The following is a 27,994-nucleotide window of genomic DNA, read 5'->3' as shown; positions in this document are numbered from 1 at the left end:
ACTTATTCATTTACTGGCTGATTTTTTTCACCACTGTCTCCTCAGTGCGTGAACATGGTAGATGCTTAATGAATATTTATGGACTAATAATGCTTTGAAGAAAATAAGCAGGGCCAGGTGTGGTGGCTCATGCCTGTGATCTCAGCACTTTGAGAGGCCAAGGTGGGCGAATCACGAGGTCAGGAGTTTGAGACCATCCTGATCAACATGGTGAAACCCCCATCTCCACTAAAAATACAAAAATTTGCTGGTCTTGGTGGCTTGTGCCTGTAATCTCAAATACTTGGGAGGCTGAGGCAGGAGAATTGCTTGAACCCAGGAGGTGAAAGTTGCAGTGAGCCGAGATTGTGCCACTGCACTTCAGCCCAGTGACAGAGCTAGACTCTGTCTCAAAAAAGAAAAGAAGCAGGGCCAGGTGTGATGGCTCATGCTTGTAGTCCCAGCACTTTGGGAGGCTGAGGTGGGAGGATTGCTTGAGGCCAAGAGTTCGAGACCAGCCTGGGCAATATGGTGAAACCCTGCCTCTACAAAAAAAAAAGAGAGAGAGAAAGAAAATTATCCAGGTGTGGTGTCATGCACCTGTAGTCTCAGCTACTTGTAAGGCTGGCTAAGGATCGATTGAGCCCAGGAGGTTGAGGCTGCAGTGAGCTATGACTGCACCACTGCACTCCAGCCTGGGTGACAGAGCAAGACCCTATCTCTAAAAGAAAAACAGTAACAACAACAACAACAACAACAGAAAAAAAAAAAAAGAGAAGGCAAGAGAGAGGAAAACAAAGCCCGACAGCAGTTAAAGTCATAAGGACAGATCTCACTCTGTGATATACTGTTGCAATAGGGACTGTCCAGCATGTACTGAACTCAACTTCTATTTGTACAGAGAATCAGGGAATAAGAGGGAAGCTGAGGAGCAGGGGCTCAGTAAAGACAAGGTGGTGAAAAATTACAAAATGGGGCGGGGCTGGCCCACGTGAAACCCGTCTGGGCTTGCTAACTAGGCTTATCAACGGCAACATTGGGCTCTTACTCTCCCACAGGGGCTGGGAGATGGGCCCTATCGTCAGGTTCTTTTTTTTTTTTTTTTTTTTTGAGACAGAATTTCACTTGTTGCTCAGGCTGGAGTGCAGTGGCGCAATCTTGCCTCACTGCAACTTCCAACTTCCGGTTTCAAGTGATTCTCCTGCCTCAGCCTTTCGAGTAGTTGGGATTACAGGCTCGTGCCACTATACCCGGCTAATTTTTTCTATTTTTAGTAGAGACAGGGTTTTGCCATGTCGGCAAGGCTAGTCTCAAACTCCTGACCTCAGTTGATTCGCCTGCCTCAGCCTCCCAAAGTGCTGAGATTACAGGCAGGAGCCACTGTGCCCAGACTTATACCTTCTATTAAACAAGTCCCAGGCCAGGCATGGTGGGTCATGTCTGTAATCCCAGCACTTTGGGAGGCCGAGGTGGGCGGATCACTGGCGGTCAGGAGTGATCTACTTGCAAACAATATTTGCAAGTCATGCTAAATTAAAGGACATGGTCAACTTAACAAATGCCTCTATAAACTTCCCTGGATCCTCCAAAACCCGCCAAATTTCTCCTGGCAGAAAGCCATATCAGACATAGAAAAAGGCACATGTACTCTGCTTGTCCTCCCAGCTCTGTCAGTTACCTCCCTCGGTGGACATAGAAACTGAAGCTCAAAAGCAAGATGAGCCACACAGCTGTCTTCTGGCACATCCGGAGCTGCAGCCCCTAGGCCAGGTCAGAGACTCTGTCTTGCAGGAAGTCCCCTTGGACTCGCCTCATAAGAATGACTCTCTCCTTACCCAGAGCTTATACCCTTTGTGCCTCTTGCTCCAGTCTCACCTATTTTAAGGTAGTTTGTGTCTATATCTGCTTCCCCTTTGTTTTGTTTGAGAGAGGGTCTTGCTTTGCTGCCCAGGCTGGAGTGCAGTGGCGCGATCTCACCTCCACCTCCCAGGTTCAAGTGATTCTCCTGCCTCAGCCTCCTGAGTAACTGGGACTACAGGAATGCACCACCACACCAGGCTAATTTTTTTGTATTTTTAGGAGAGACAGGGTTTCTCCAAGTTGTCAGCCTGGTCTCAAACTCCCAACCTCAGGTGCTCCACCTGCCTTGGCCTCCCAAAGTGCTGGGATTACAGGCATGAGCCACCACGCCTGGCCTTAATTTTTTATTTTTAGTAGAGATGGAGTTCCACCGTGTTGGCCAGGCTGGCCTCGAACTCCTGACCTCAGGTGATTCACCCACTTCTACCTCCCAAAGTGCTGGGATGACAAGCGTGAGCCACCACACCCCGCCATTTTTGTTGTTGTTGTTTTGGAGACAGAGTCTCGATCTGTGGCCCAGGCAGGAGTGCAGTGGCACAATCTCAGCTCACTGCAACTTCTGCCTCCCAGGTTCAAGCGATTCTCCTGCCTCAGCCTCCCAAGTAGCTGGTATTATAGACATCTCCCACCACACACCACTCATTTTTGTATTTTTAGTAGAGACGGAGTTTCACCATGTTGGCCAGGTTGGTCTTGAACTCCCGACCTTAAGTGATGCCTGCCTCAGCCTCCCAAAGTGCTGGGGTTACAGGTGTAAACCACTGGGCCCAGACATGCCCTCGATTCATTCTCTTGCTCATCCATTATAGGCAGTTTGGACTAGTGGTGAAGCATGTGGACACTTGAGCCACACTGCTTTTGTTCAAATTTCAGTTTGGGCTGGGAATTGTGGCTCATGCCTGCAATCCCAGCACTTTTGGAGGCCAAGGTAGGCAGATCACCAGAAGTCAGGAGTTCAAGACCAGTCTGGCCAAAATGGTGAAACCCTATCACTACTGAAAAAAATACAAAAATTAGCTGGCCATAGTGTCGGGTACCTGTAATCCCAGCTACTCAGGAGGTTGAGGCGGGAAGAATTTCTTGAACCTGGGAGGCAGAGGTTGCAGTGAGCTGAGACCATGCCACTGCACTCCAACCTGGGCGAGAAAGCAAGACTCATTCTCAAAAGAAAAAAAGTTCCATTCTGGGCCAGGCATAGTGGCTCACGCTGGTAATCTCAGCACTTTGGGAGGCTGAAGAGGACAGATCACTTGAACCCAGGGGTTCAAGAGCAGCCTGGGCAACAGTGAGACCCGTCTCTATTAGAAAATAAATTCAGTTCTGTCACTGTTGTTTAATCTGTTTCTTCATCTGTAAAACGGATTGTTTGAGCAGTTTCCTGTTATCCACGGTGCACATGTTCTAAGACCCCCAGTGGGTGACCCCCGTATATACTGTTTTCTCCTATACATATATACCCATGGGAATTGGTTTTGTTTGTTGGTTTGTGTGAAATGGAGCCTTGCTCTGTCACCCAAGCGGGAGGGCAGTGGCAAGATCTCGGCTCACTGCAACCTCCACCACCCGGATTCAAGTGATTCTCCTGCCTCAGCTTCCCAAGAGTTGTGATTACAGGCGTCTTGCACCACCCCCGGCTGATTTTTGTATTTTTTTTTTAAATAGACAGAGTCTCACTCTGTCACCAGGTGCCAGACTGGAGTGCAGTGGCTTGAGCTCAGCTTACTGCAACCTCCACCTCCCTGGTTCAAGCAATGCTCCTGCCTCAGCCCCCCAAGTAGCTGGGGCTACAGGCGCATGCCACCACGCCCAGCTAATTTTTGTATTTTTTAGTAGAGACAGGGTTTCACCATATTGGCCAGGATGGTCTCGATCTCTTGACCTTGTGATCCACCTGCCTCGGCCTCCCAGAGTGCTGGGATTACAGGCGTAAGCCACTGCACCCAGCCAATTTTTGTATTTTTAGTAGAGATGACGTTTTGCCATATTGGCCAGGCTAGTCTCAAACTCCTGACCTCAGATGATCCATCCACCTTGGCCTCCCAAAGTGCTGGGATTACAGGTGAGAGCCACTGTGCCAGGCCCCATGGGAAAATCTGACGTATAAATTACATACAGTAAGAGATTAACAACAATAAGTAATAATAAAATAGAATAATTATAACAATATACTGTAATAAAAGTTATGTAAATGTAGTTTCTCTCTCTCTCAAAATATTATAATATATTCTCCTATCTTTTCTTAACTTAGCCTTGACTTGAAACTCACAGAATCACCTATTTTGGGACCATAGTTGACCAGGAGTAACTGAAACTGAAGAGAATGAAACCTTGGGTGCAGGGGGCTACTGTGTATAAGTTTTGCACGGAAAACCACTAGAACAGTGTCTGGCATACAGGGGAGGCTCAGTAAATGCTGGCTGCCACACCAGGCAGAGATACATAGTAGTTAAGAAAGCTGGCCAGTTGCAGTGGCTCATGCCTGTAATCTCAGCACTTTTGGGAGGCCGAGGCGGGTGGATCACGAGGTCAGGAGTTCAAGACCAGCCTGGCCAACATGGTGAAACCCCGTCTCTACTAAAAATACAAAAATTAGCCAGGTACGGTGGCACATGCCTGTAATCCCAGCTACTAGAGAGGCTGAGGCAGGAGAATCACTTGAACCCGGGAGGCAGAGGTTGCAGTGAGCCGAGATCACACCACTGTACTCCAGCCTGGGCTAGACTGTCTGGAGTTGAAATCCAGCTCTGTGGCCCTGGGAAGGTCACTTAACCTCTCCGAGCCTGTTTCACCTTTTGAATAAAATGAACATAACCAGCTCCCGCCCTGGCCCCAGACCTAGAGGGGTGAGCCACCACAGCTGGCTAATTTTTTTGCATTTTTAATAGAGATGGAGTTTCGCCATGTTGGCCAGGCTGGTCTCGAACTCCTGATCTCAAGTGATCCTCCCCACCTCAGCCTCCCAAAGCACTGGGATTACAGATGTGAGGCATGGCGTCCAGCCTATTGTGAAATTAAATAAGTCAATAGTTGAGAAGTGCCTGGCACATGTAAGCATTTGATTATATTGTAGTATTATTTTACATTATTCAATATAAACACACGGAGCTTTGTATCAGCTTCATTCACCTCTGTATCTCCAGTGCCTAGAACAATGACTGGGGCATACCGAGTTGGTGCTCAGCACATATTCACTGAATTATTGACACTTTTCTACCTGAATTGCCCTTGCTTCTGGCTTCTGACACAGTACTCTTTCCACTATGTTACACTGTTTGAATTTGTCATGATTTTTTTATTTTTTGAGATGAAGTCTCGATCTGTTACCCAGGCTGGAGTGCAATGGCATGATCTCAACTCACTGCAACCTCTACCTCAGCCTCCCTAGTAGCTGGGATTACAGGTACCTGCCACCATGCCTGGCTAATTTTTTTTTTTTTTTTTACTAGAGATGGGGTTTTGCTATGTTGACCAGGATGATCTCGAAATCCTGACCTCAGGTGATCCACCCGCCTCAGCCTTCCAAAGTACTGGGATTGCAGGCTTCAGCCACCGCACCCGGCCCCAAGTTCATCCTGGGAGCATAGGCCTCATCTGACAGAAGGGGAAACTGAAGCCCAGAGAGTGTGACCATCTTGCCCAAGCCGGCACACACAGGAAGTGGCAGAGCCCAGCAGAAATTGAGCTGGGACTTTTCATGTGCAGGCTGGTGTTTTTCCTCTGAAGCCCCTGCCTCCTGCAAGTTCTTCCTTTTCTAAATGCAGCAGACCTGGCCTCTCACCTTCCCACACCCTCAGAACTCAGGGTTCCCTGGCCTGCATTCACATGTCATTTATGCCAGGAAGAGTAGCCCCTTGCCCTCTTCCTCTCAGCCCTCCCCAGGTACCCGCCATGGCTGCGAGAGTATGGGGCACCTGGCGCCCCTGTTACAAGGAAAAAAGTGGTGGGACCAACAGAAAGAAGCCCTTTCCCCTCTCCAGGCTCTCCTTCCTGGGTCATTGGTCCCATGACAGATACAACACTTAAGGGCATGCTGGACGCAATGGCTCACACCTGTAATCCCACTTTGGGAGGCTGAGGTGGGTGGATCACCTGAGGTTCGAGACCAGCCTGGCCAACATGGCGAAAACCCGTCTCCAGTAAAAATACAAAAATTAGCTGAGCGTGGTAGCACACGCCTGGAATCTAAGCTACTCGGGAGGTTCAAGCAGAAGAATCGTTGAACCCAGGAGGCAGAGATTGCAGTGAGCCAAGATCGTGCCATTGCACTCCAGCCTGGGCAACAGAGTGAGACTCCATCTCAAAAAAGAGAGGGAGAGAGAGAGGGAAGGAAGGAAGGAAGGAAGGAAGGAAGGAAGGAAGGAAGGAAGGAAGGAAGGAAAAAGGGAAGGGAAGGGAAGGGAAGGAAGGAGGGAGGGAGGGAGGGAGGAAGGAAGGAAGGAAATAAAGAAAGAAAGAAAACAACAACAAAACCATTTAGGGGCAGTCCCCAAGGTAGGCAGGAGCAGGCTGGACACACAGCCTCTGGATGCTGTCTGAGTGCACACTGCTGGAGAAATCCGGGCGCTGTCCAGGCCTAGTGTGGCGTGAGGTGTGTGGGCATACAGGGAGGGAGGTCCAGGAATCAGAGGTCCGGGGACTGTGGGTCTCAACCACAGTGCCTTTCCTGGGGGAACAGAAGCTGTCGTAGCCTCAGGGTCTCACCTTCTGTGCTCGGGAGTCTCTGAGGCGAGACCTCTGCTGCAGGCTGGCTTCACCTTCTCCAGCCTTCCTGTCTTCACGAAAGCATCTTGTTAACCCAGGGCTTAGTTCCAGGCCTTGCAGCTGACATCACGAAAGTGCAGGGATTCCCCGCACTGGCCCATGCTGAAAATAGGGGACTCGAGTTCCAGTCTTCCTTCTGCTACAGATCAACTCTGTGACCTTGAACAAGACTTCCCCTCGCTGACTCCATCCTCTTGTCACATCTGAGGCCTCCACCTCCCGCCCCTCAGCTCAGGATTCCCAGCCAACCCCATGGAGTGCCCCACAGGGTCAGAGCCGTAACAGAAGTTGGAAAATAACCAGAAAATTGGTGCATAGTTCTTTTCTTCTCTCTCTCTCTCTCTTTTTTTTTTTTTTTGTTGTTGTTCAGATTTTAATTTCCCTATGTAATAATACTGGTTTGCTGTCACTTTTCTTTTTTATTTATTTCTTAATTTATTTAGAGACAGGGTCTCTCTCACCCAGGCTGGAGTGCAGTGGTAGGATCATGGCTCACTGCAACCTTGACCTCCTGGGTTTGAGATCCTCCCACCTCAGCTTCCGGAGTCGCTGGGACTGCAGGTGAGCACCACCATGCCCAGCTAATTTTTTTTTTTTTTTTGAGAAGGAGTCTGGCTCTGTCACTCAGGCTGGAATGCAGTGGCACGATCTCTGCTCACTGCAACCTCTCGGGTTCAAGCGATTCTCCTACCTTAGCCTCCCGAGTACCTGGGATTATAGGCACGTGCCTCTATGCCTGGCTAATTTTTGTATTTTTAGTAGAGATGGGGTTTCACTATATTGGGCAGGCTGTCTTGAACTCCTGACCTGGTGATCCACCTGCCTCAGCCTCCCAAAGTGCTAGGATTACAGGCGTGAGCCGCCACACCCAGTCAATTTTTTTGGTTTTCAGTAGAAACAAGATCTTGCCATGTTGCCCAGGCTGGTCTTGAGCTCCTGAGCTCAAGTGATCCTCCCACCTCGGCTTCCCAAAGTGCTGGGACTACAGGCATGAGCCACTACTCCCAGGCTGCTCTTTTAATAAGGAAAATGAAGTCCAGAGCAGGCCAGTGATCCCCCTGGGGTGAACAGAAGGGATGGCTACACACAGGAGTCTACCTCCCAGGCTTCCCGATTTCCCTTCTCTCCATCTTTATCCGTTGCTACATCCCTTCCATTTTCTGCTGGCACTAACCCAAGCCTCAGCTCATAGGCCAAGACCCACCCGGCTTGTGGAACCTGTATGCTAATGAATGGAAACAGTCAAAAAAGTAAATTGGGCCAGGTGTGTTGGCTGATGCCTGGAATCCCAGCACTTTGGGAGGCCCAAGGCAAGAGGATCACTTGAGGCCAGGAGTTTGAGACCACCCTGGGCAACATAGCAAGACCCTTGTCTCTACAAATTGTTAAAAAATTAGCCAGGCGTGGTGACACACACCTGTATTTCCAGCTACTCAGGTGGCTGAGTGGGAGGATTGCTTGAGCCCTCAGTGAGCTGCCTCCAGCCTGGGCAACAGAGCAAGACTCAGTCTCTACAAAACTAAGAAAATAAATCATTTTTTTAATTAAAAAAATGTAAAAGTGAAAAAAAAAAAGTTTAAAAATGTAAAAAAAAAGGGCCAGGTGCGGTGACTCACGCCTGTAATCCCAGCACTGTGGGAGACCAAGACCGGCAGATCACTTGAGGTCAGGAGTTCGAGACCAGCCTAGCTAATGTGGTGAAACCCATCTCTACTAAAAATGCAAAAATTAGCTGGGTATGGTGGCGGGCACTTGTAATCTCAGCTACTCAGGAGGCTGAGGTAGGAGAATTGCTTGAACCCAGGAGATGGAGGTTGCAGTGAGCCAAGATCGTGCCGCTGCACTCCAGCCTGGGTGATAGAGTGAGTCTCCACCTCAAAAAAAGTTAAAAAAGATGTAAAAGTGAAATATTCATTTGAGACAAGACAAGGATAGCCATTCAGCAGGGTAGCCAGAGACAATGGGTATGGTGCAGAGATTGGAAGAGAGGACACTCCAGGCAGAGAGGACTTTCCACAAGGGCCAGGAAGTACCGGGGGCTCATCACGTTCACATGTTGAAGCAGCAAGTCGCTGGAGCTGGCACAGGGTGAGGATGAGGTGTGAGGCTGCAGGCATTGGCTGCAGCCAGGTTAAGAAGAGAAGTGGCAGCCGGGCGCAGTGGCTCACGCCTGTAATCCCAGCACTTTGGGAGGCCGCGGCGGGTGGATCACGAGGTCAAGAGATCGAGACCATCCTGGTCAACATGGTGAAACCCCGTCTCTACTAAAAATACAAAAAATTAGCTGGGTGGGCATGGTGGCGCATGCCTGTAATCCCAGCTACTCAGGAGGCTGAGGCAGGAGAATCACCTGAACCCAGGAGGCGGAGGCTGCGGTGAGCCGAGATCGCGCCGTTGCACTCCAGCCTGGGTAATAAGATCGACACTCCGTCTCAAAAAAAAGGGAAGAGAGGAGGCCAGGTGCGGTGGCTCATGCCTGTAATCCCAGCACTTTGGGAGGCTGAGGTGGGCAGATTGATTGAGGTTAGGAGTTTGAGACCAGCCTGGCCAACATGGTGAAACTCTGTCTCTACTAAAAATACAGACCAGGATCAGTGGCTCATACCTGTAACCCAGCACTTTGGGAGATTGAGTTGAGCAGATCACTTAAAGCCAGGAGTTTGAAACCAGCGTGGTCAACATGGTGAAATCCCTTCTCTACTAAAAATACAAAAATCAGCCAGGTATGGTGGTTTGTGCCTGTAGGCCCAGCTACTTAGGAGGCTGAGGCACGAGAATCACTTCAACCCAGGAGGTGGAGGTTGCAGTGAGCCAAGATCGTGCTACTGACCTCCAGTCTGGATGACAAAGCAAGATTCTTGTCTCAAAAATAAAACTAAATTAAATAAAAATAAAATAATTAGCTGGGTGTGGCAGCACACACCTATAATCCCAGCTACTTGGGAGGCTGAGGTGGGAGGATCGCTTGAACCTGGGAGTCAAAGATTGCAGTGAGCCGAGATCGTGCCACTGCTCTCCAGCTTGGGCAACAGACAGAGGCTCCATCTCAAAAAAAAAAAAGGCAAAGGAGTAGGAAGGGATGTGGGGGCGGGAGTGTTAGGGAGCCGTCAGAGGAGATGGAGTTCAAGACTTTTTTAAAATTAGAGATAGGAGTCTCAATGTGTTGCCCAGGCTGGCCTTGACCTCCTGGCCTTAAGTGGTCCTCCCGCCTCAGCTTCCCATAGTGCTGGAATTACCAGCATGAGCCACAGCACCCAGCCAACCACCTCCTACCCTTTCTTTTAAAGACAGGATCTAGCTTTGTTGCCCAGGCAGGAGTGTGCTGGTGCAATCCTAGTTCACTAATTGCAGCCTCCAACTCCTGAACTCAAGTAATCCTCTTGCCTTAGCTTCCCAAGTAGTTGGGACTACAGGTGTGCACTGGTTAACTTTTTTTCTTTCTTCTTTTTATTTTTTATTTTATTTTATTATTTTAGATATGGGGTTTCCCCATGTTGGTGAGGCTGGTCTCGAACTCCTGACCTCAGGTGATCTACCTGCCTTGGCCTCCCAAAGTACTGGGATTACAGGCATGAGCCACTGAGCCCGGCCCCTGACTAACTTTTATTTTATTATTTATTTATTTGAGATGGAGTCTTGCTCTGTCGCACAGGCTGGAGTGCAGTAGAGTGATCTCAGCTCACTGCAACCTCTGTCTCCTGGGTTCAAACTATTCTCCTGCCTCAGCCTCCTGAATAGCTGGAATTATAGGTGCCCCCCACTATGCCTGGTTAATTTTTGTATTTTTAGTAGAGAGAGGGTTTCACCATGTTGGTCAGGCTGGTCTCAGACTCCTGACCTCAAGTGATCCACCTGCCTCGGCCTCCCAAAGTCCTGGGATTACAGGTGTGAGCCACTGTGCCTGGCCTTATTTTATGTTGTTTTTAATAGAGATGGGGTCTTGCTGTGTTGCCCAGGCTGGTCTGGAATTCCTGGCCTCAAGGGATCCTCTCACCTCAGTTTCCCAAAGTGCTGAGATTACAGGTGAGAGCCACATCACCCAGCTGGGATTCAAGATTTGAGAAGTAAGGCTGTTCTGGGTGACAGTAGAGGTTGGGAGGGGCGGTGGAGAGAGCCGAAGGGAGGCTCGGTGTGGTCAAGGGAGGCTCAGTGTGGTCAAGTGGTGTCATCCAGGTGGCATGCCTCCAGGATGAAAGCAGGACTCGGGGACACGCTGAAGACATGCCAGGCCTCTGTCTGTCCTCCTGTCTCCGGATATTGGAGCCCCAGCTGCATGGGCTGCCGGGGAGTGAGCTGCCACCACTAGGGTGTGCTGCAGGGGAAACCTGTCTGGACTCGGGAGGCTCCAGCCTCTCTTCCCTGTCCTGCTCCAGAGGCCTGTGGAACTGCTCCCCTGGTGGCCTGTGGGACTGCTCCCCCGGGGGGCCTGTGGGACTGCTCCATCAGCAAATGCTGGTATTTCCCTGGCGCACTCGTTCCCACGTGGCCTGGTGGGCAGTGCCCAGGGAGGCCGAGGAGGCAGAGAACAGGAAGAGGAAACCCCCCTGGTTTCTATCTCACAACAGGGACCCGGCAGGGAAACCCCACACATCCTAAAAAGAAAGTGGCAGCAGTGGTTCTCGGGGAAGACCAAGAAACCCCATCCTCTCCTTGAAGATGGGAAATCCAGGGCGGGGCTGAGGGCGGGGCTGTGCTGGAAGGGAGATCTGTGGTCCATGCCGCGCAGCCCTCATCATGGTCTCTACAGAGCAGAAACACCAAGATTATTCTGGGACCTGGCTGAGCCCTGATCCTGACCTCAGTCAACCCAAGCCTGGCCACAGGCTGAGCCCCAATCCTGGTGACTGAGCTCTCATCCCAGCCAAAGCCTGGAACCCGCCCCCTGCCCCCACTCCTCCCTGAGTCACAGCGCCAGTCAGCACCTTGGCCAAAGACCAAATTTTAGACCCAACCCTATAGGCCGCAGGCAAAGCCCCAGGTCACCAATAGCTCTGATCCTAAACCAGACACAGCAGGAACATTGGCCCTGGACTAGGTTGTGAGTCCAACTGTAGACTGAGTCCTGATCCTGATTACAGGCTGAACTCAAATCCTATATCAGACTCTGGTTAAAGATGGAGACAGAGCCCTTGGCCCTGGAGGAAGCCCTAACCCTGGTTCCAGACATGGCCTCAGACCTGGTTTTATCCATCCCTGACTGTAGCTACAAACTGAGCCCCAATACCACCATCACACTGAGCCTCTGCCTGGCCCCATGCGAAGGTGCATGCGGCCACCCCTTGAGCACTGACTCTCTTTGCGCCACCTCCCTCAGCCATCTGGTAACCATAAGGGAGTCAGATAACTCAAACCCCGAGTTCCCTCGGGTGGGCCAATCCCCTTACCTGGCCATCCATCTTTGGAAGGACAGGAGACCCTAGGATGGTGGTGGCAGAGCTGAGAATTAGAAGGGAGTTTGGGACTCTGGGATCAACCAGTGAATAGGGCTGGATAGCTCACCCAAGCATGGGGCATTGAGAACAGGGCTCGATATGGGAGCTTAGCAGTGGGTCTGGAGCTTGGATGGCCCAAAACCCCAGCTTCCTGTCACCCCCCACCATACCTCCCACCCTCTCCGGGAAGGGAAATTACATTTCCCCATTTTAGCAAGGGGTGGCAAAAGGGAAGAATGAGTGAACACAAAGCTGAAAGTACAAGCAGGACGGAAAGTGAAACTGGGCGCAGCCCCCAGTATAAGACCCCCCTACCCAGGAGATGGCTGACCAAAGAGGCTAGGCCCCGGCATGGGCCAGATGGCAGGCGACCTTGGCTGGCGTGAGTTTGAAGCCAGGGGTGGGGGGCTTGGCTGAGTTTGGGCAGAGGATGGATGAGCTTGGCTGGTGCAGATGGTGGCTGAGAGCTGAGAGCAAGAACTTGACCAAGACTGAGGACTCAGCTGGCTATAGGATGGGAAGGAGGCTAGCATAACTGGGTGGGGCCCTGGGGCAGTGGGGTGGTGGTTTGACCCAGGGCCGGGCAGAGGATGGGAAAGAAGCCCTGGCTAGCGGGAATGGTGAGGGTGGGACTAGCAATTTGACAAGGACCAGGTCTAGGCAGATCAATGAAAAGTTTGGAGTGAATAAGCAGAAGCCAAACAGCTTGGCTAAGACTGGGGATGGGGCTGGCTGGAGGAAGAGCAAAAGGAGGCACTAGCACGAGTGGGGCGCTGGGACCAAGGCATCAGCAGCAGCTTCAGTGGGACAAAGGTTTTTAGTTTGATACTTGGAAGGAGGTTCAATCTGTGGCTGGGGGCCACAGAACTCAGGGGCTAGAACCAGTAGAGCAGCAGGCAGAGGAGAAGGTAACATGCCGTGTAGGGCAGGTAGGGACCAAAGGCTAGATGACGGAGACAAAACCTTCAAAGGCCAGAGCTAATGATCCAGGATAGGCTACAGTGGGTAAAGAGAGGGTCTGGGGACTCCAGAGCTTAAGTAGGAGATGGCATAGCTCACTTATGGTTGGGCTTGATCCACCAGGGCTTAGGGGCACCCACTCCCCTCCCCAGCACTGAGCTAGGAAGAACCCCACTCTGCCTTAAATCTCCAGGATGTCAGAGGGTCCGAGTATCCTCCCAGCCAGGGAGTCTGAATGTCAGAGATCTCAGGTTAGGCATTGCCCACCATACCTGGAAGTCCATGAAGGAGGTGGATGTCCCTAGAAGCTCCCCTTCACCTTTATCAAGGGGACATTTAGAATAGCAGAGCCCAGGGGTTAGAGATCAAGAGAGGACAGGGAAGAGGCAGGGAGAGAAGGGAGAGCAGGATGGACTTCTGGCCAGTTTTGGTTTGTGTTTTGTGGAGAATTGTGTAACTTTTCTGCTTGCTAGATTTCCTTTCCCTGAGGGGGAAACTGCTCAAGCTGTCCTCTTCCTAGAGCCCCCACCTCCTACTCCTCTTTCCAGGAAAACAGGTCAGGAAGCACACTTGGAATTCAGCCACTCTAGGCTGGGCGCAGTGGCTCATGTCTGTAATTCTAGCACTTCGGGAGGCCAAGGCAATGGATCACCTTAGATCAGGAGTTCAAGATCAGCCTGGCCAACATGGCAAAACCCCGTCTCTACTAAAAATTTTTTAAAAATTAGCCAGGAGTGGTGGCACATGCCTGTAATCCCAGCTACTCGCTGAGATTACAGATGAGGCAGGAGACTTGCTTTAACCCGGGAGGTGAAAGTTTCAGTGAGCCGAGATTGTGCCACTGCACTCCAGCCTGGGCGACAGAGTGAGACTCTGTCTTTAAAAAAAGAAAAACTCCCACATCGTTGATTCTCCCCAGGCAGGTTCCCTTGCAGGATCCACCTGCCATGTGGAGGCTGGACCAACCTGTCCTTTTGACTCCCTGGGATAGAGTCTCCGGCATTGCCAGCCCATACCTGGGGACCACATGGCCAGTTCAAGCCATCAGAGCTGCCTGGCTGAGCCCAAGGAATCCCTGGCAGAACATGGTGTGCCCACTCCTGGGGCAGGTGGCTGCCTCCCTCTGCATTCTCTGGAATGGGCTCTGCATTTGGAAAAATCTGGAATCCAGTGCTGGCTCCCCATGGGCTCTGCATTTGGAAAAATCTGGAATCCAGTGCTGGCTCCCCACCTTCTGGCTATTTGACCTTGGGCAAGTCAACCTCGCTGAGCCTCATCCACAAAATGGGGAGAACAATAGCACCGAGGCTGCCACGTGTGGTTGTGCAGGTTGCTCACTGGCAAAGGCATTTTGCCAAGGGAGTTTATGGGGTCAAAATCCAGCCTCTGTCCTGGCATAGTGGCTCATTGCCTGTGATCCCAGCAGTTTGGGAGGCTGAGGCAGGAGTATCTGTTGAGGCCGGGAGTTCAAGACCACTCTGGGCAACATAGTGAGACCCTGTCTCTAAAAAAAAAAAAAAAAGAAATAATTAGCTAGGCACAGTGGTGTGTCCCTGTGGTCCCAGCCACTGGGGAGGCTGAGGCGAAAGGATCATTAGAGCCCAGGAGTTCAAGGCTACCGTGAGCTGTGATCACACCACTGTACTCCAGCCTGAGTGATAGAACAGAACTCTGTTTAAAAAAAAAAGAAAAGGATCAGGCTTCTGGTCTTTCTGCAAAAGTGGGCACTCCATATGGAGATGCCATATGAGGGCCATGCTGGCCGCATTGTGGGGTTTTACTTTGTTTTGTTTGAGACGGAGTCTGGCTCTGTCATCCAGGCTGGAGTGCAGTGGTGTTATCTCAGCTCACTACAACCTCCGCCTCCCGGGGCTCAAGTGATTCTCATGCCTCAGCCTCCTGAGTAGCTGGGATTACAGGCATGCGCTAACATGTCTGACTAATTTTTGTGTTTTTTAGTAGAGACAGGGTTTCGCCATGTTGACCAGGCTGGTCTTGAACCCCTGGCCTCAGGTGATCTGCCCGCCTTGCCCTCCCAAATTGTTGGGATTACAGGCATGAGTCACTGCATCTGGCCTCTATTGTGGTTTTGAAGGGGCAGTGAAATGATGCTGGTGAAAGTGCCTGCACCGTGCTCACGGCTAGCACAGGCTCAGAAAAGGCATGCTCCTTTCCTTCCCCCGAGTTCTCAAGCTCTCTCCCCATCTTGCCCAACCTCTCCCATCTCTTCAGGGCTCAGCCTGTTGCTGCTTCCCTTGCTCCTGGTGCAAGCTGGCGTCTGGGGATTCCCAAGACCCCCAGGAAGGCCCCTGCTGAGCCTGCAGGAGCTGCAGAGGGAGTTCACCGTCAGCCTTCATCTCGCCAGGAAGCTGCTCTCCCAGGTTCGGGGCCAGGCCCACCGCTTTGTAAGTCTTCCTAACGCAGCTGGTGCTGGGCATGGGCAGACCCCCAATCCCTTCTGGCCCCTACTAACAGACCTTGCCCCCCAGGCGGAATCTCACCTGCCAGGAGTGAACCTGGACCTCCTGCCCCTGGGAGAGCAGCTTCCCGGTGTTTCCCTGACCTTCCAGGCTTGGCGCCGCCTCTCTGTGAGTGAGGGCTGATGGGGTGGGAAGCTCTTGATAGGCTGGGGCCAGGGTGCAAGATGAGGCTGGAGATTGAGCCGGAGATGCATTGGGGATAGAACCTGGATGAGGTTGAGTATGTCATTGGACATAAAGATGAAAGCCAGGCACCATGACTTAAACCTATAAACCCAGCGCTTTGGGAGGCTGAGGTGGAAGGACTGCTTGAGGCCAAGAGTTAAAGACCAGCCTGAGCAACATAGAGAGATTTTGTCTCTACAAAAAAACTTTAAGAGTTAACCAGGCATGGTAGTGCATACCCCTGTGGTCCTAGCTACTCGGGAGGCTGATGTGGGAGGATGGCTGGAGCTCAGGAGTTAGAGGCTGCAATGAGTTATGACCATGCCACTGCACTCCAGCCTGGGTGACAGAGGGAGACCTTGTCTCAAAAATAAATCAACAGCCAGGCGTGGTGGCTCATGCCTGTAATCCCAGCACTTTGGGAGGCTGAAGCCGGCCGATCACCTGAGATCAGGAGTTCAAGACCAGCCTGGCCAACAGGAAAATAACCCATCTCTGCTAAAAAATATAAAAATTAGCTGGGAGCAGTGACTCACACCTGTAATCCCAGCACTTTGGGAAACTGAGGCAGACGGATCACCTGAGGCCGGGAGTTTGAGACCAGCCCAACCAACATGGAGAAACCGCATCTCTACTAAAAATATGAAAATTAGCCAGGCATGGTGGCATGGGCCTGTAGTCCCAGCTACTCAGGAGGCTGAGGCAGGAGAATTGCTTGAACCCAGGAGGCGGAGGTTGCAGTGAGATGAGATCGCACAACTGCACTCCAGCCTGGGTGACAGAGCAAGACTCCATCTCAAAATACATAATTAAACAAACATATAAACAAACAATAAAGATGAATAAGGAAGTGGGGTTGGGAAGAGGTCAGAGTGCAGCTCGGTGTGGAATATGGTGGGCATAGGACTAGAGTGAGGCTGGAGGTGGAGATCACAGCAGCATGGAAGGGGTGGAGGTGGCACTGGGGTGAGACTGTGGATAGTCAGAGATGAGAAGGTTGGAGATGAGGGTGAACATGAAGCAGGGGATGGAAAAGGGGTGGGGTTGCTGGTGGGGAAGGGAATGGAATGGGGTTGGAATGGAGTTGGATGGGATGGGGCGATGGGAAGAGTGACTGTGCACATGGAGCAAGGATGGAGTTGGGGTTAGGAATGGGAACGAGGCTGGAGATGGGATGGAAACGTGTGGCAGGAGGTAGGATGGGATGGTGGAGGAGGAAAGGGCACAGGGCTGCGGGTGGAGGGTGCTGTGGGGACTAGGTGGGGTGGGTTAGAGATCATGGGCATGGGAATGAAAGGGAGGCTGGAAAAGGAGATGGGCAGAGGTCCTAGACAGTGGAGATGGATGAGATGGGGACAGAGCTAGGCCCAGGTTGGGACGAGCTACGAGGATGGATTGTGGAATGGGAAGCTGGAGTGTGGAATGGGAAGGAGACCCGGATAGGGAGGATATGGGTGTGATGTGGCCATCTTTGGCCTGTGGGCCTTTCCTGACCGTCTCCCTGCCCTTCAGGACCCGGAGCGCCTCTGCTTCCTCTCTACCACACTTCAGCCCTTCCATGCCCTGCTGGGAGGGCTGGGGAGCCAGGGCCGCTGGACCAACACAGAGAGGATGCAGCTGTGGGCCATGAGGCTGGACCTCCGGGATCTGCAGCGGCACTTCCGCTTCCAGGTAGAGCCCGGCCACCCTCGGCCACCCCAGACCACGCAGGAAAGAAGACTTGCTGGCTCATCCATCGATCTCATGTTCTGAGTGTGTGTGAGTGAGAGTGTAAGCGTGTGAATGTGGCTGTGAGTGGGTGAGTCCATAAGTGTGTGAGTGTGGGGGTCTTTGAGTGTGAGTGTGATTGTATGTGTGTGGGTATGTGCATGTGAGCATGACTGTGAGTAGGTGAGTCCATGAGTGTGAGAGTGTGAGTGAGCGTGACTGAGTATGTGCAACTATGAGTGTGTGTGGCTCTGTGAGTGAGTGTGACTGTGTGTGGCTTTGTGAGTGAGTGTGACTGTGTGTGGCTTTGTGAGTGTGTTAGCATGACTGTGTGAGTGTGACTGTGAGTGTGTGAATGTGGGGTCTGTGCATGTGAGTATAATCGTGACTGTGTGAGTGTGTGGGTCTGTGTGAGTGTGTGTCTGTGAGTGTGTGTGTGGGTCTGTGAGTGTGTGAGTGTGTGTGGCTGTGTTTGAGCATGACTGTGTGTGACTGTGTGTGTGTGGCTCTGAGTGTGAGTGTGAGCATGACTGTGAGTGTGTTGGTCCATGAGTGTGAGTGTGTGACTGTGAGATCGTGTGTGTGTAGGTCTGTAAGTGTGTGTGTCTGTGAGTGTGTGGGTGTGGGTCTGTGAGTGTGTGAGCGTGACTGAGTTTGTGAGTGTGACTGAGAGTGTGTGAATGTGGAGGGGTCTGTGTGTGTGTGTCTGTGTGTGTGTGTGTGTGTGTGTGTGTGCGTGCGCAGCCACACCAGGCCCTGGTGCCATCCCTTAATCTTCGAATTCTCCTGGGGCTCCATCTTGAACAGGAGGCCATTGGGCTGTAAGGTCACTCGGGGGTTATCCTGAGCGCCCCGCACAGCTTCTGCCTCCTGTTTCCCTTCTCCCTCTGATTCTCTGACATCACCCAGATCTTCCAGAACCTTTCAAAGGGAAATCAGAATTTTACCATTAATGAAATGAGAATAGAAAATGCAAGCAGCAGGGCCAGGTGTGGTGGCTCACCCCAGGAATTCCAGCACTTTAGGAGGCCAAGGCAGGTGGATCATTTGAGGTCTGGAGTTTGAGACCAGCCTGGCCAACATGGTAAAAACCCCATCTCTAAAAATACAAAAATTATATGGGTGTGGTGGGACATGTCTGTAATCTCAGCTACTTGAAAGGCTGAGGCAGGAGAACTGCTTGAACTGGGGAGAGAGAGGTTGCCATGAGCTGAGATAGCTCTACTGCACTCTAGCCTGAGTAACAGACTGACAGAAGGGAAGGGAAGGGGAGAGGAGGGGAGGGAACAGAACCGGAGGGAAGGGGAGGTGAAAGGCCCAGTGGCTCACACCTGTAATCCCAGCACTTTGGGAGGCTGAGGTGGGTGGATCAGGAGTCCAAGACCAGCCTGGCCAACATAGTGAAACCCATCTTTTCTAAAAAAAAAATACAAAAAATTAGCTGGGTATGGTAGCAGGTGCCTGTAATCCCAGCCACTCAGGAGACTGAGGCAGGAGAATCGCTTGAACCTGGGAGGTGAAGGTTGCAGTAAGCCGAGATTATGCCATTGCACTCCAGCCCGGATGACAGTGTGAGACTCCATCTCAGAAAAAAAAAAAAGGAAAGAGCAAGCAGCAGGGAAACTGAGCTATGTCACCCTCTGCCTGTTGTTGGCCCAACCCGGGAGCAACCTTAACAGCAGAGAGAAACTTCCTGAGCCGAACCCCCCAAGGGCCATCCCTGGGGTGACCTAGCTCTGTGAGCATCCTCATGCTCCTTGACTTCCATTTTCTCAAACCGAAAGATCAAGCAGGATGCGCTAGCGGGTGACATCATGGAAGATCACGTAGGGAATGTCCCGGGGAAATCCTGACCTTATGGTCACTGACGTCATTAGGAGTCGCTCGCACGAATAGGGAATGAGGGTTCACTCCAGTTCTCTGCCTGGCCCCTCCCTGACCCATGGTCTCTCCTCACAGATGCGAGCTGCAGGATTTCGCCTCCTGGAAGAGGAGGAGGAGGAGGAGGAGGAGGAGGAGGAGCACGAAGGGAAGGGGCTGCTCCCAGGGGCACTGGGCATTGCCTCACAGGTGCCGGCGCAGGTGTCCTGGCCCCAGCTCCTCTCCACCTACCGCCTATTGCACTCCTTGGAGCTCGTCTTATCTCGGGCCGTGCGGGACTTGCTGTTGCTATCCAAGGCCAGGCACCCAGTCTGGGCCCTGGGGTCCCCAACACTGGGCCCCAGCCCTGATCAGGTGGCTTCTTAGCCCCCTGCCCCTCACCCTTTAGGACTTTCAGATTGGAGTCTTGACACCCGGGCAGCCTCCGAATCATCAGCCTTGGACAAGAAAGGCTGTTTCAGCCTGCTGCCCCGGGCGCTACCCACTAACTGAAAGCCCCTCCAGTCCTCGCCAGCTATTTATTTCCTGGATACTTATTTATTGTTTAGGGAGATGATGGTTTATTTATTGTCTCGGGGCCTGCTGGTCCTCCAAGGGCAGGACCCCCATGCTGGGTGCCTAATAAAACACTCTCACCCACCCCTGGCCTCCACTTCTCTTCAGGGAAGGGCTGCCTGACACCCAGCGGGCAGCGCAGCCTGGAATGGGGTCAGCAACCTCTAACCATCCTGAACCCCTCTCTGCTCCTACATTTTTGAGGTCCCTGGCCCACCTTCCCTACTATGTCCTGCTCAGCTAGGCAGTTGCCACAGTAACCAGCAGAGTTCTGAGCTACAAGCTCAAGGCAGCTTGTCTTTGACTCTGAACAGTGTTACGCCCTTCTAACCGCTTTCCTTTGGACTAGCCTTGACTCCAGAGGTCTGGGTTACCCCACCCAGTTCTGAGGGTCTTGGTGCAGGGAGGTGGGCTGGGGATCGGGAGTCAGAGAGGGACGCCTGTAAGGAGAATGGTCTCTGTTCCCTCTCAGTCTTCCTTGCAGTCTTTATTTTTTAATTTTGTTTTTAAAAGATGGGGTCTTTTCCTATGTTGCCCAGGCTGGTCTCAAACCCCTGGTCTCAAGTAATCCTCCCACCTTGGCATCCCAAAGCTCTGGGGCGACAGGCGTGAGACCCTGTGCCTGGCCTCCTCGCAGTCCAGACAGCTGACTCAGGCTGGGGAGGAACCAGGGCAGGAACCCTGAGAGGTGGTCTCAGTGGGGTAGGTGGTCCACCAGTCTGCACTGGAGAATCAGACTCAAGTTCAAAGTCTTCCCAGACATCTGGTTTTGCCTGCTCCATGAATGATACACTAAGACGCTGAGGCCCAGAGGGTGAAGAGGGTGCGTCCACAGTGGCAGAGGGAGCAGGGCTCAGTGGTGTGCAAGCGAGGCTTCTGGTCCCCACCCAGGGCCTGGCTTACAGGGCGCTGGGTCTCAGTCACTGGGGCTTGGGCCGGCCCAGACGGGCATGCAGCTCCTGCATCATGCCAGGGTGTGCGAGGCCAAACCTGGAGGCAGAAGTCAGACCCGTGAGAATGGCTCCCCAGGTGCCCAAGGTCTCTTCCCCAACCCAGCTGAGTCACCCTGTGCCTACCCGTGTCCCAGGGGCCTTCTCCTGGCTGGCACTGGGGTCCCGTCATGCCTTGGAGGGCTTGGCTCAGGGGGTTCCTCCGGCTGGAGGAGTCTCTGCTCAGGGGCCGAAGGCTCCTCCTCCTCAGAAGGGTTGGGGACTGGGGGCTCCTCCTGCTGCTCCAGGGCCGGGGTCCGACGAAAAGAGGGCCGCGAGCGACGCTTCGAGGAGCTTCTCAAGAGGTGCACGCGGCTCCTTGGGACAGAGACATCTAGGAGGGATCCCGGGAGCAGAGCCTGCAGGAAAAGGGGCATGGAGAACCATGGAGCCAGCCTGGGGATTCCACTCGGTCCCCACCAGACCCCATCAGGAGCCCTCACCTCGCTCCAGCTGCTGGCAGCACCTCCTCTGGCACTGCTGATGGCCTCAGCTGTCTCAGCATTCCCAAGTGACCCCTGTGCAGCTTCTGCAGGGGCCTGGCATGTTGGCCACTCCTCCTGGCCCCTGATGTCCTCCAGGCTTTCTGGCTCAGTCTCCTTGGCCCCTGCCCTCCAGCCCCCAGTCACCATGAGACCCTCTGCATCAAGGAGCCTTGGTGGCTCTCCCTCGGGGTGGTGATCCCCATGCCGCCCCTTCCTGTCTTCCCTCTGTTCTCTCTCCTGCCATCCTGCAGCCTCTTCTTCCAACAGTGTCCACTCTTCTAAAAGCCCCCCAGCCTCCACCATGGCTCCTGTCCCCTCTGCCCTTGCTGTGTGGGAGCTCACACCATCCAGCCCACAACTGTCCTCTGCACCTGCAGATTCCCCAGCCTCTACCCGCCCTCCCCCATGGTCTCCCTCCCTGGCCTCAAAAGCCTCTGCTGGGCCGTCTCTGCCAGCCACCTCTTCCTCTGTTGACCCCTCCAGGCCAAACTCCTGCCCGCTTGCATCCTCTCCCGCTGCTGCCTCCTCCCTTTCTTTCAAGTCCCATCCTCGCCCAAACGCCCCTTCCAAAGCTTCCCCAGCACCAGCAGCGCTGACGTCTGGGACCACCTCACTCCCAATCATCTCAGCAGCCATGGAGCCGGTCTGTGTGTCCTCACGGTCATGGAGGCCTACAGCTGCCGCCTGCAGCCTCCAGCCTCTCCTGGACGTTCCATTGGCCTCCGCCTCCCCATCCTTGGTTTCCCTGGCATAGGCCTCTCCCAGCGACCGGCCTGGCCCTGAGTCTGCCCCTGTGCTTCTGTGCAGCTCCTGGTTCTCTGAGACAGACGTCTCTCCCTCCTCAATTCCACACCCTGTGTGTTTGGATGCCGGCCCCTCCCCACCTGCCTCTGGGACTTCTGGCGGTTCAGACTCTCCGTCTCCTTCGGCCTCAGCTAAAGGGGTCTGGCCTCCTGCAGCCTCCTCCTCCCGCTGCTCAGCAGGGGCTGCTTCCTCCTGGGTATTTCCTGGGAAGGCCTTGGAGGCCTCCGGCTTTACAAACCCCAGGAGCCTGGGACCTGCCTCCAGGCTCCTCTCCTCTTTGCTCAGGGTGAGAACTCCCCAGAGCTCCACCTCACCTGCCCACCCTTCCTCGGGTTGCTTGGTTGGGGTCTGGGTGCCCCCCATCAGCTCAGGCTCCTGGCCTTTGGAGATGTGTGTGAGGCCACCCCACTCCGCCCCCAGGGTGCTGCCGCTGGTCTGGGCTGCCTCACTCTCCTCCCCTGTGAGCTCCTCCTCAGGCCTGGCCTCTGGGGTTGCCTCCAAGTCAGCAGCTCCTTCAGCCTCTCCATCCGAGGGCAGCTCAGCCTCTGGGTCCCTGCCACTCCCTCTCTCCTCCCGGGCCTCCTCTGCCTGTACCACCTCCTCCAGCCCGGCCCGGTCAGCCCTGATCTCCAAGTGTCGCCTCACCTCACCCTCCTTCCCACGCAGGTCGGCCTGACCCTCAAAGCTCTCCCCTGCCTCCTGGCCTCCCACAGCCTCCCTCCCTGCTGTCTGGCTCTCAGCAGCCTCTTCCATTCTCTCAGTGCCCAGGGCCTGGGCCTGTTTGGGGAAAGGGCTCACCTCAGCCTCTCTCTCCTCATCCCCCTCCTCCTCTAGGACCCAGACTTTCCCAGTAGCCTGTAGGAGGCTTTCTCCTGGGATTGCTCCATATTCTGTCTCTCTGACTCCTAAGAAGTCAGCCTGCTCCTTGCCTGAGGTTGTCCAGGCCTCCTTGCCTCCTGAGACTGTCCCAGTCTCCTCTCCTCCTGAGGCTGCCTCCTCCCCTCCTGAGGCTGTCCCGGCCTCCTCTCCTCCTGAGGCTGCCTCCTCCCCTCCTGAGGCTGTCCCGGCCTCCTCTCCTCCTGAGGCTGCCTCCTCCCCTCCTGAGGCTGTCCCGGCCTCCTCTCTTCCTGAGGCTGCCTCCTCTCCTCCTGAGGCTGCCTCCTCTTCTCCCGAGGCTGTCCCGGCCTCCTCTCCTCCTGAGGCTGCCTCCTCCCCTCCTGAGGCTGTCCCGGCCTCCTCTCCTCCTGAGGCTGCCTCCTCTTCTCCTGAGGCTGTCCCGGCCTCCTCTCTTCCTGAGGCTGCCTCCTCTCCTCCTGAGGCTGCCTCCTCCCCTCCTGAGGCTGTCCCGGCCTCCTCTCCTCCTGAGGCTGCCTCCTCTTCTCCTGAGGCTGTCCCGGCCTCCTCTCCTCCTGAGGCTGCCTCCTCTCCTCCTGAGGCTGCCTCCTCTCCTCCTGAGGCTGCCTCCTCTTCTCCTGAGGCTGTCCCGGCCTCCTCTCCTCCTGAGGCTGCCTCCTCTCCTCCTGAGGCTGCCTCCTCTCCTCCTGAGGCTGCCTCCTCTTCTCCTGAGGCTGTCCCGGCCTCCTCTCCTCCTGAGGCTGCCTCCTCTTCTCCTGAGGCTGTCCCGGCCTCCTCTCCTCCTGAGGCTGCCTCCTCCCCTCCTGAGGCTGCCTCCTCCCCTCCTGAAGCTGTCCCGGCCTCCTCTCCTCCTGAGGCTGCCTCCTCCCCTCCTGAGGCTGTCCCGGCCTCCTCTCCTCCTGAGGCTGCCTCCTCTCCTCCTGAGGCTGCCTCCTCCCCTCCTGAGGCTGTCCCGGCCTCCTCTCCTCCTGAGGCTGCCTCCTCTCCTCCTGAGGCTGTCCCGGCCTCCTCTCCTCCTGAGGCTGCCTCCTCCCCTCCTGAGGCTGTCCCGGCCTCCTCTCCTCCTGAGGCTGCCTCCTCTTCTCCTGAGGCCGCCTCCTCCCCTCCTGAGGCCGCCTCATCCCTGCCTGAAGTTGTCCCGGCCTCCTCCTGGCCTGAGGCTGTCCTGGCTTCCTCCCAATCTAAAATTATCCTGGCCTTCTCCCTACCTGGAGTTGTCCTAGCCTCCTCTCTGCCTAAAGTTGTCCAGTCCTCAGACTCTGCCCCTGGGCCCCGCATCTCCTGTGCCTCTCTGCTTTCACCGGCCTCCTCCACCACCACAACCTCTTCTTCCTTTCCAGCCCCTTCAGCCCTGGGCCCCTCAGTTTTCTCGGCATCAGCCTCCCTGATCCCCTGCTCAGTATCCAGGTCATCCCCTGCAGCCTTTATCCCATTGGCACCAGCCTTCCCCTCCTGCTCCCTGTGCCAGGTCCACTCTGACTCCACCCCTCTGGCCATCCCTGGCTCTCTTGCCCTGACCTCTTCTTCCTTCTCCTCCTCCTCCTCCTCCTGTTCCTGGATTCTCAGCCTCTCCTCTCTGTTCACTTCCTGTTCATCGGGCTCCTGCCTCTCCTGGGCCTGGCTGCTCCTGTCTTGGCAAGCCCTAGACCCTACCTTGGACTTCTTTCTGGCCTCCAAGGGGGCACTTGACTCCTGGCACCTGGCTGCCTTGGCTGCCTCCCCAGCCCCACTGTCCTGCCTCTCTGCTTGGGACGTATGGGAGCTGCCATCTCCGCAGCCCCAGGTCTGTTCCACAGCTGAGCTCCCTGCTTCACGTCTTCCGTCCTCCCCAGGCCCTCTCAGCCATCCAGCCCCCTGGCTTTGGCCACCACCTCTCCGGCCCTCCAGGCCCTTCTGGGCTTCCTCCTCTACAGGCTTCCCTGTCCTTCCCATTGCCACCGCCCCCAGTTCCTCAGCCGCCCGCGCCTCTGGCTCTACAGTGGGGACTGCATCTCCCAAGAGGTAGGAGACAAAGGTGCTGAGGGAATCCTAGAAAAAAAGAGGGAGGGGAGAGGCATTAAGGGGAGTCCCAGTGCTTTCCCGGAGGGCCCTGGCTGGAGGAGCCCAGGTTAAGGAAAAGGGTCCTGGGATCTGGGAGGAGAAGAGGATTTACAGAAGTAGCCAGAAAGGGCATCGACTAGGGTATGAGGATGCTGGTGTAGGGGTGGGGACTGAAATTTAGAAACGATTAGGCCGGAGCCTGCCTGATCCCAAGAAAGCAATCTCCAGTGTGAGGAGACCAAAGGGAGGAGGGGAAAGGTAAGGCCCCAGGGGAGGTGCCCAGAGGTGAGGCCCCAGGAAACGGTGTGCGAGTCTCGGGCAGCTCTTTGCCCCTCTCACCAGTGTCCCCCTCAAGGCCTGGTGCAGCCCAGGGAGGTGTAGCCGGAGAAAGTCCATCCTGTCTGTCTCTGTCCGTATGTCCAGAAAGCTGATAATGACTGTCCCCACCCACCAAGACAAGCCAGTCTTCCCCAGGACCCAAGACACTTCCTCTTCCCCTGTGTCTCCCTGACATGTCCCCACCCTGGGCCCTGCCCCTGGCCCCCGATGCCCATAGCAACCCCCACTGCAGCCTTGGAAATGGGTGAACATCACACAGGGACTTAGGCGCTCGTTTGGAAATAAAGGGCAAGGGAGAGGGCGGAAAGGACAAGGTGGGAGCAGGAGTCCTTAGAGCTGGGGGTGGGGAAGGGGGAGGGAGGGGACATGTGGCAACGGTAGCTCAAGTGACTCAGGTCTTGTATCCACACCTCAGCCATTTCCGTCTCCCCTACAAGCCGCAGGCCCTCTGCGAGAGGAAGCTGGGGTTTGTGGTTCCTGTTTTGCCTGAGGAGTAAGAGCAGCAGTGAAGAGGGTGCTGTTGGGAGCTCTGACACATTTCACTGTCATTACTGCTTCCCTGAGAGGCGGAAGGGGCTGGATTGGTGGCTCCAGTGCACAACCCCTCATCTATGATTAGCCTCGAAAGAGAGAACTTGGCTAAACTTTGTCCTGTAGCTTTATCTGTGTCTTCCTCCCATCTTCCTGTGACTTCCTTGATGGCAGATGCCAGGTATGAAATGCTGTTGCAATTCTAGAGCCCTGCACAGGTAATAGGATTCCACTTTCCATCAGTTGAGTGATGTGGGAGGCCTCCTCTCCTCCCCTCCCTGCCTGGCCTTTGGAGTCCCAGAGGCAGGCCTCCCAAAGTGCTGTGATTATAGGTGTGACCCACCGCTCCCTGCCGCCTCAGGATTTTTTTTTTTTTACCCTAAAGGGGAGGGGTCACATTTTTCTTTTTTATTTTACTTTTTATTTTTTAAGACTGAGTTTCACTCTGTCACCCAGGATGGAATGCAGTGGTGAGATCTTGGCTCTGCGTCCCGGATTCAAATGATTCTCTTGCCTCAGCCTCCCAAGTAGCTGGGATTACAGGTGTGCCCCACACCTGTAATTTTTGTATCTTTAGTATAAACTCGTTTTCACCACGTTGGCCAGGCTGGTCTTGAACTCCTGACCTCAGGTGATCAGCCCACTTTGGCCTTCCAAAGTTCAGGGATTGCAGGCAGGAGCCACCTCGTCCCGCCAGAGGGCACATTTCAAACAGCATTCTGAAGTCCTGGTGGTAAGAAAGAGCAGACAGAGGTGACAGCGCACAGTGGCGATGAGGCCAAGGACAAGAGAATGCAGGATGCCGCTCCCCACCTAGAGGAAGGTAAGGGTATGACTCCTTATTTGGAACTACACAAAGTGACCTTGCTCTACATCTCTTCCCATACCCTCCTTCTTTCCTCCCAAGCGCCACTTTCCTATTCCAATTAGGGCAATTGGATGAAATCACAGAATCAGAATCTTAGGCCTTAATTAAAATAATGGCTCATGCCTATAATCCCAGCACTTTGGGAGGCTGAGGCAGGTGGATCACGAGGTCAACAGATTGAGACCATCCTGGTCAACAAGGTGAAACCCCGTCTCTACTAAAAAAAAAAAAAGTACAAAAATTAGCTGGGCGTGGTGGTGCCTGCCTGTAGTCCCAGCTACTCGGGAGGCTGAGGCAGGAGAATTGCTTGAACCCAGGAGGCGGAGGTTGCGGTGAGCCGAGATCGTGCCATTGCACTCCAGTCTGGGTAACAACAGCGAAACTCCATCCCAAAATAATAATAATAATAATAATTTAGTCTGGCGGAGCGTGGTGGTGGCTCATGCCTGTAGTTACAGCACTTTGGGAGGCTGAGGCGGGTGGATTGCTTGAGCCCAGGAGTTCGAGGCCAGCCTGGGCAACATGGCAAAATCCTGTCTCTACAAAAAGTACAAAAATCAGCTGGGCACAGTGGTGTGCGCACCTGCTGTTGCCGCTACTCGGGAGGCGGAGGTGGAAGGATTGCCTGAGCCTGGGAGGTCAAGGTTGCAGCAAACCAAGATCCTACCACTGCACTCCAGCCTGGGCAGCAGAGCAAGACTCTGTGTTAAAAAAAAAAAAAAAAAATCGGGTCGAAGCACCGACTTTGATGGAGGCAGGAATCCTGCAGCGGCCTACAGCCAACCCAATGGCTCCCTGCCTCTGGTGCTCTATTTCTTATCACCATACAGGTCTCTAAGGTCACCTTTAGGTCTAACATTGTATGATCATCAGCAACTTTCCCATTTTTTTCATATATATACATATATATGTATATATATATCTTCTTTTCTTTTTACATTTTTCTTTTTCTTAGACAGGATCTCTGTCGCCCAGGCTGGAGTGCAGTGGCGCGATCATAGCTCACTGCAGCTTCAACCTCCTAGGGACAGTGATCCTCCCACCTCAGCCTCCAAGGTACCTACGACTACAGGCATGCGCCACCATGCCCAGCTAATTTTTGTTGTGTATGTATGTATGTATATATATTTGTGCCTTGGTTTTCTCATCTGTAACACCGGGGGCTGAACTGCCGTGATATTTTTTGGTTCTAGGATAATTTGGAAAAGGGAATCTCTTAACATCTTGGATACTGTCAATAGATAATTCATGAAAACGCCTTAGGTGGGTGTTATGTTTATTTAGGTCTCTAAAATAATTTGTA

General features: G+C 53.8%; 2 protein-coding genes across 2 annotated transcripts; one reads left to right on the top strand and one right to left on the bottom strand.

Annotated features, from left to right (window-relative positions):
- The first annotated feature begins 15,058 nt into the window (after window positions 1-15,058).
- On the top strand, window positions 15,059-19,864 carry IL27 (interleukin 27). Its single transcript, XM_035267328.3, is given in 5 exon segments — window positions 15,059-15,213; window positions 15,216-15,397; window positions 15,482-15,580; window positions 17,150-17,308; window positions 19,304-19,864. Coding segments are annotated over 5 exon segments (786 nt in total). The 5' UTR covers window positions 15,059-15,155; the 3' UTR covers window positions 19,592-19,864.
- A 366-nt stretch (window positions 19,865-20,230) lies between these two features.
- On the bottom strand, window positions 20,231-25,392 carry APOBR (apolipoprotein B receptor). Its single transcript, XM_054242737.2, has 4 exons — window positions 25,293-25,392; window positions 21,213-24,941; window positions 20,857-21,128; window positions 20,231-20,770 (listed from the first exon to the last, which is right to left on the bottom strand). Exons 1-4 carry the CDS (start codon window positions 25,347-25,349, stop codon window positions 20,701-20,703), a joined length of 4,128 nt encoding a protein of 1,375 aa, XP_054098712.2. The 5' UTR covers window positions 25,350-25,392; the 3' UTR covers window positions 20,231-20,700.
- Between the last annotated feature and the right edge of the window lie 2,602 nt (window positions 25,393-27,994).

The sequence above is a fragment of the Callithrix jacchus genome, chromosome 12, assembly GCF_049354715.1.
Source record: "Callithrix jacchus isolate 240 chromosome 12, calJac240_pri, whole genome shotgun sequence".
NCBI classification, from domain to species: Eukaryota; Metazoa; Chordata; class Mammalia; order Primates; family Cebidae; genus Callithrix; species Callithrix jacchus.
Note: the sequence above shows the minus strand (reverse complement) of the source record. Positions and strands in the feature narration are given on the sequence as shown.

Excerpts from the sequence above, each read along its gene's own strand:
- APOBR (XM_054242737.2), bottom strand. The coding sequence starts at position 25,349 with ATGGACTTTCTCCGGCTACACCTCCCTGGGCTGCACCAGGCCTTGAGG. Across the intron at positions 21,129-21,212 it reads CTGCCAGCAGCTGGAGCGAG|GCTCTGCTCCCGGGATCCCT; the intron begins GTGAGGGCTCCT and ends CTTTTCCTGCAG. Across the intron at positions 20,771-20,856 it reads AGAAGGCCCCTGGGACACGG|GTTTGGCCTCGCACACCCTG; the intron begins GTAGGCACAGGG and ends TTCTGCCTCCAG.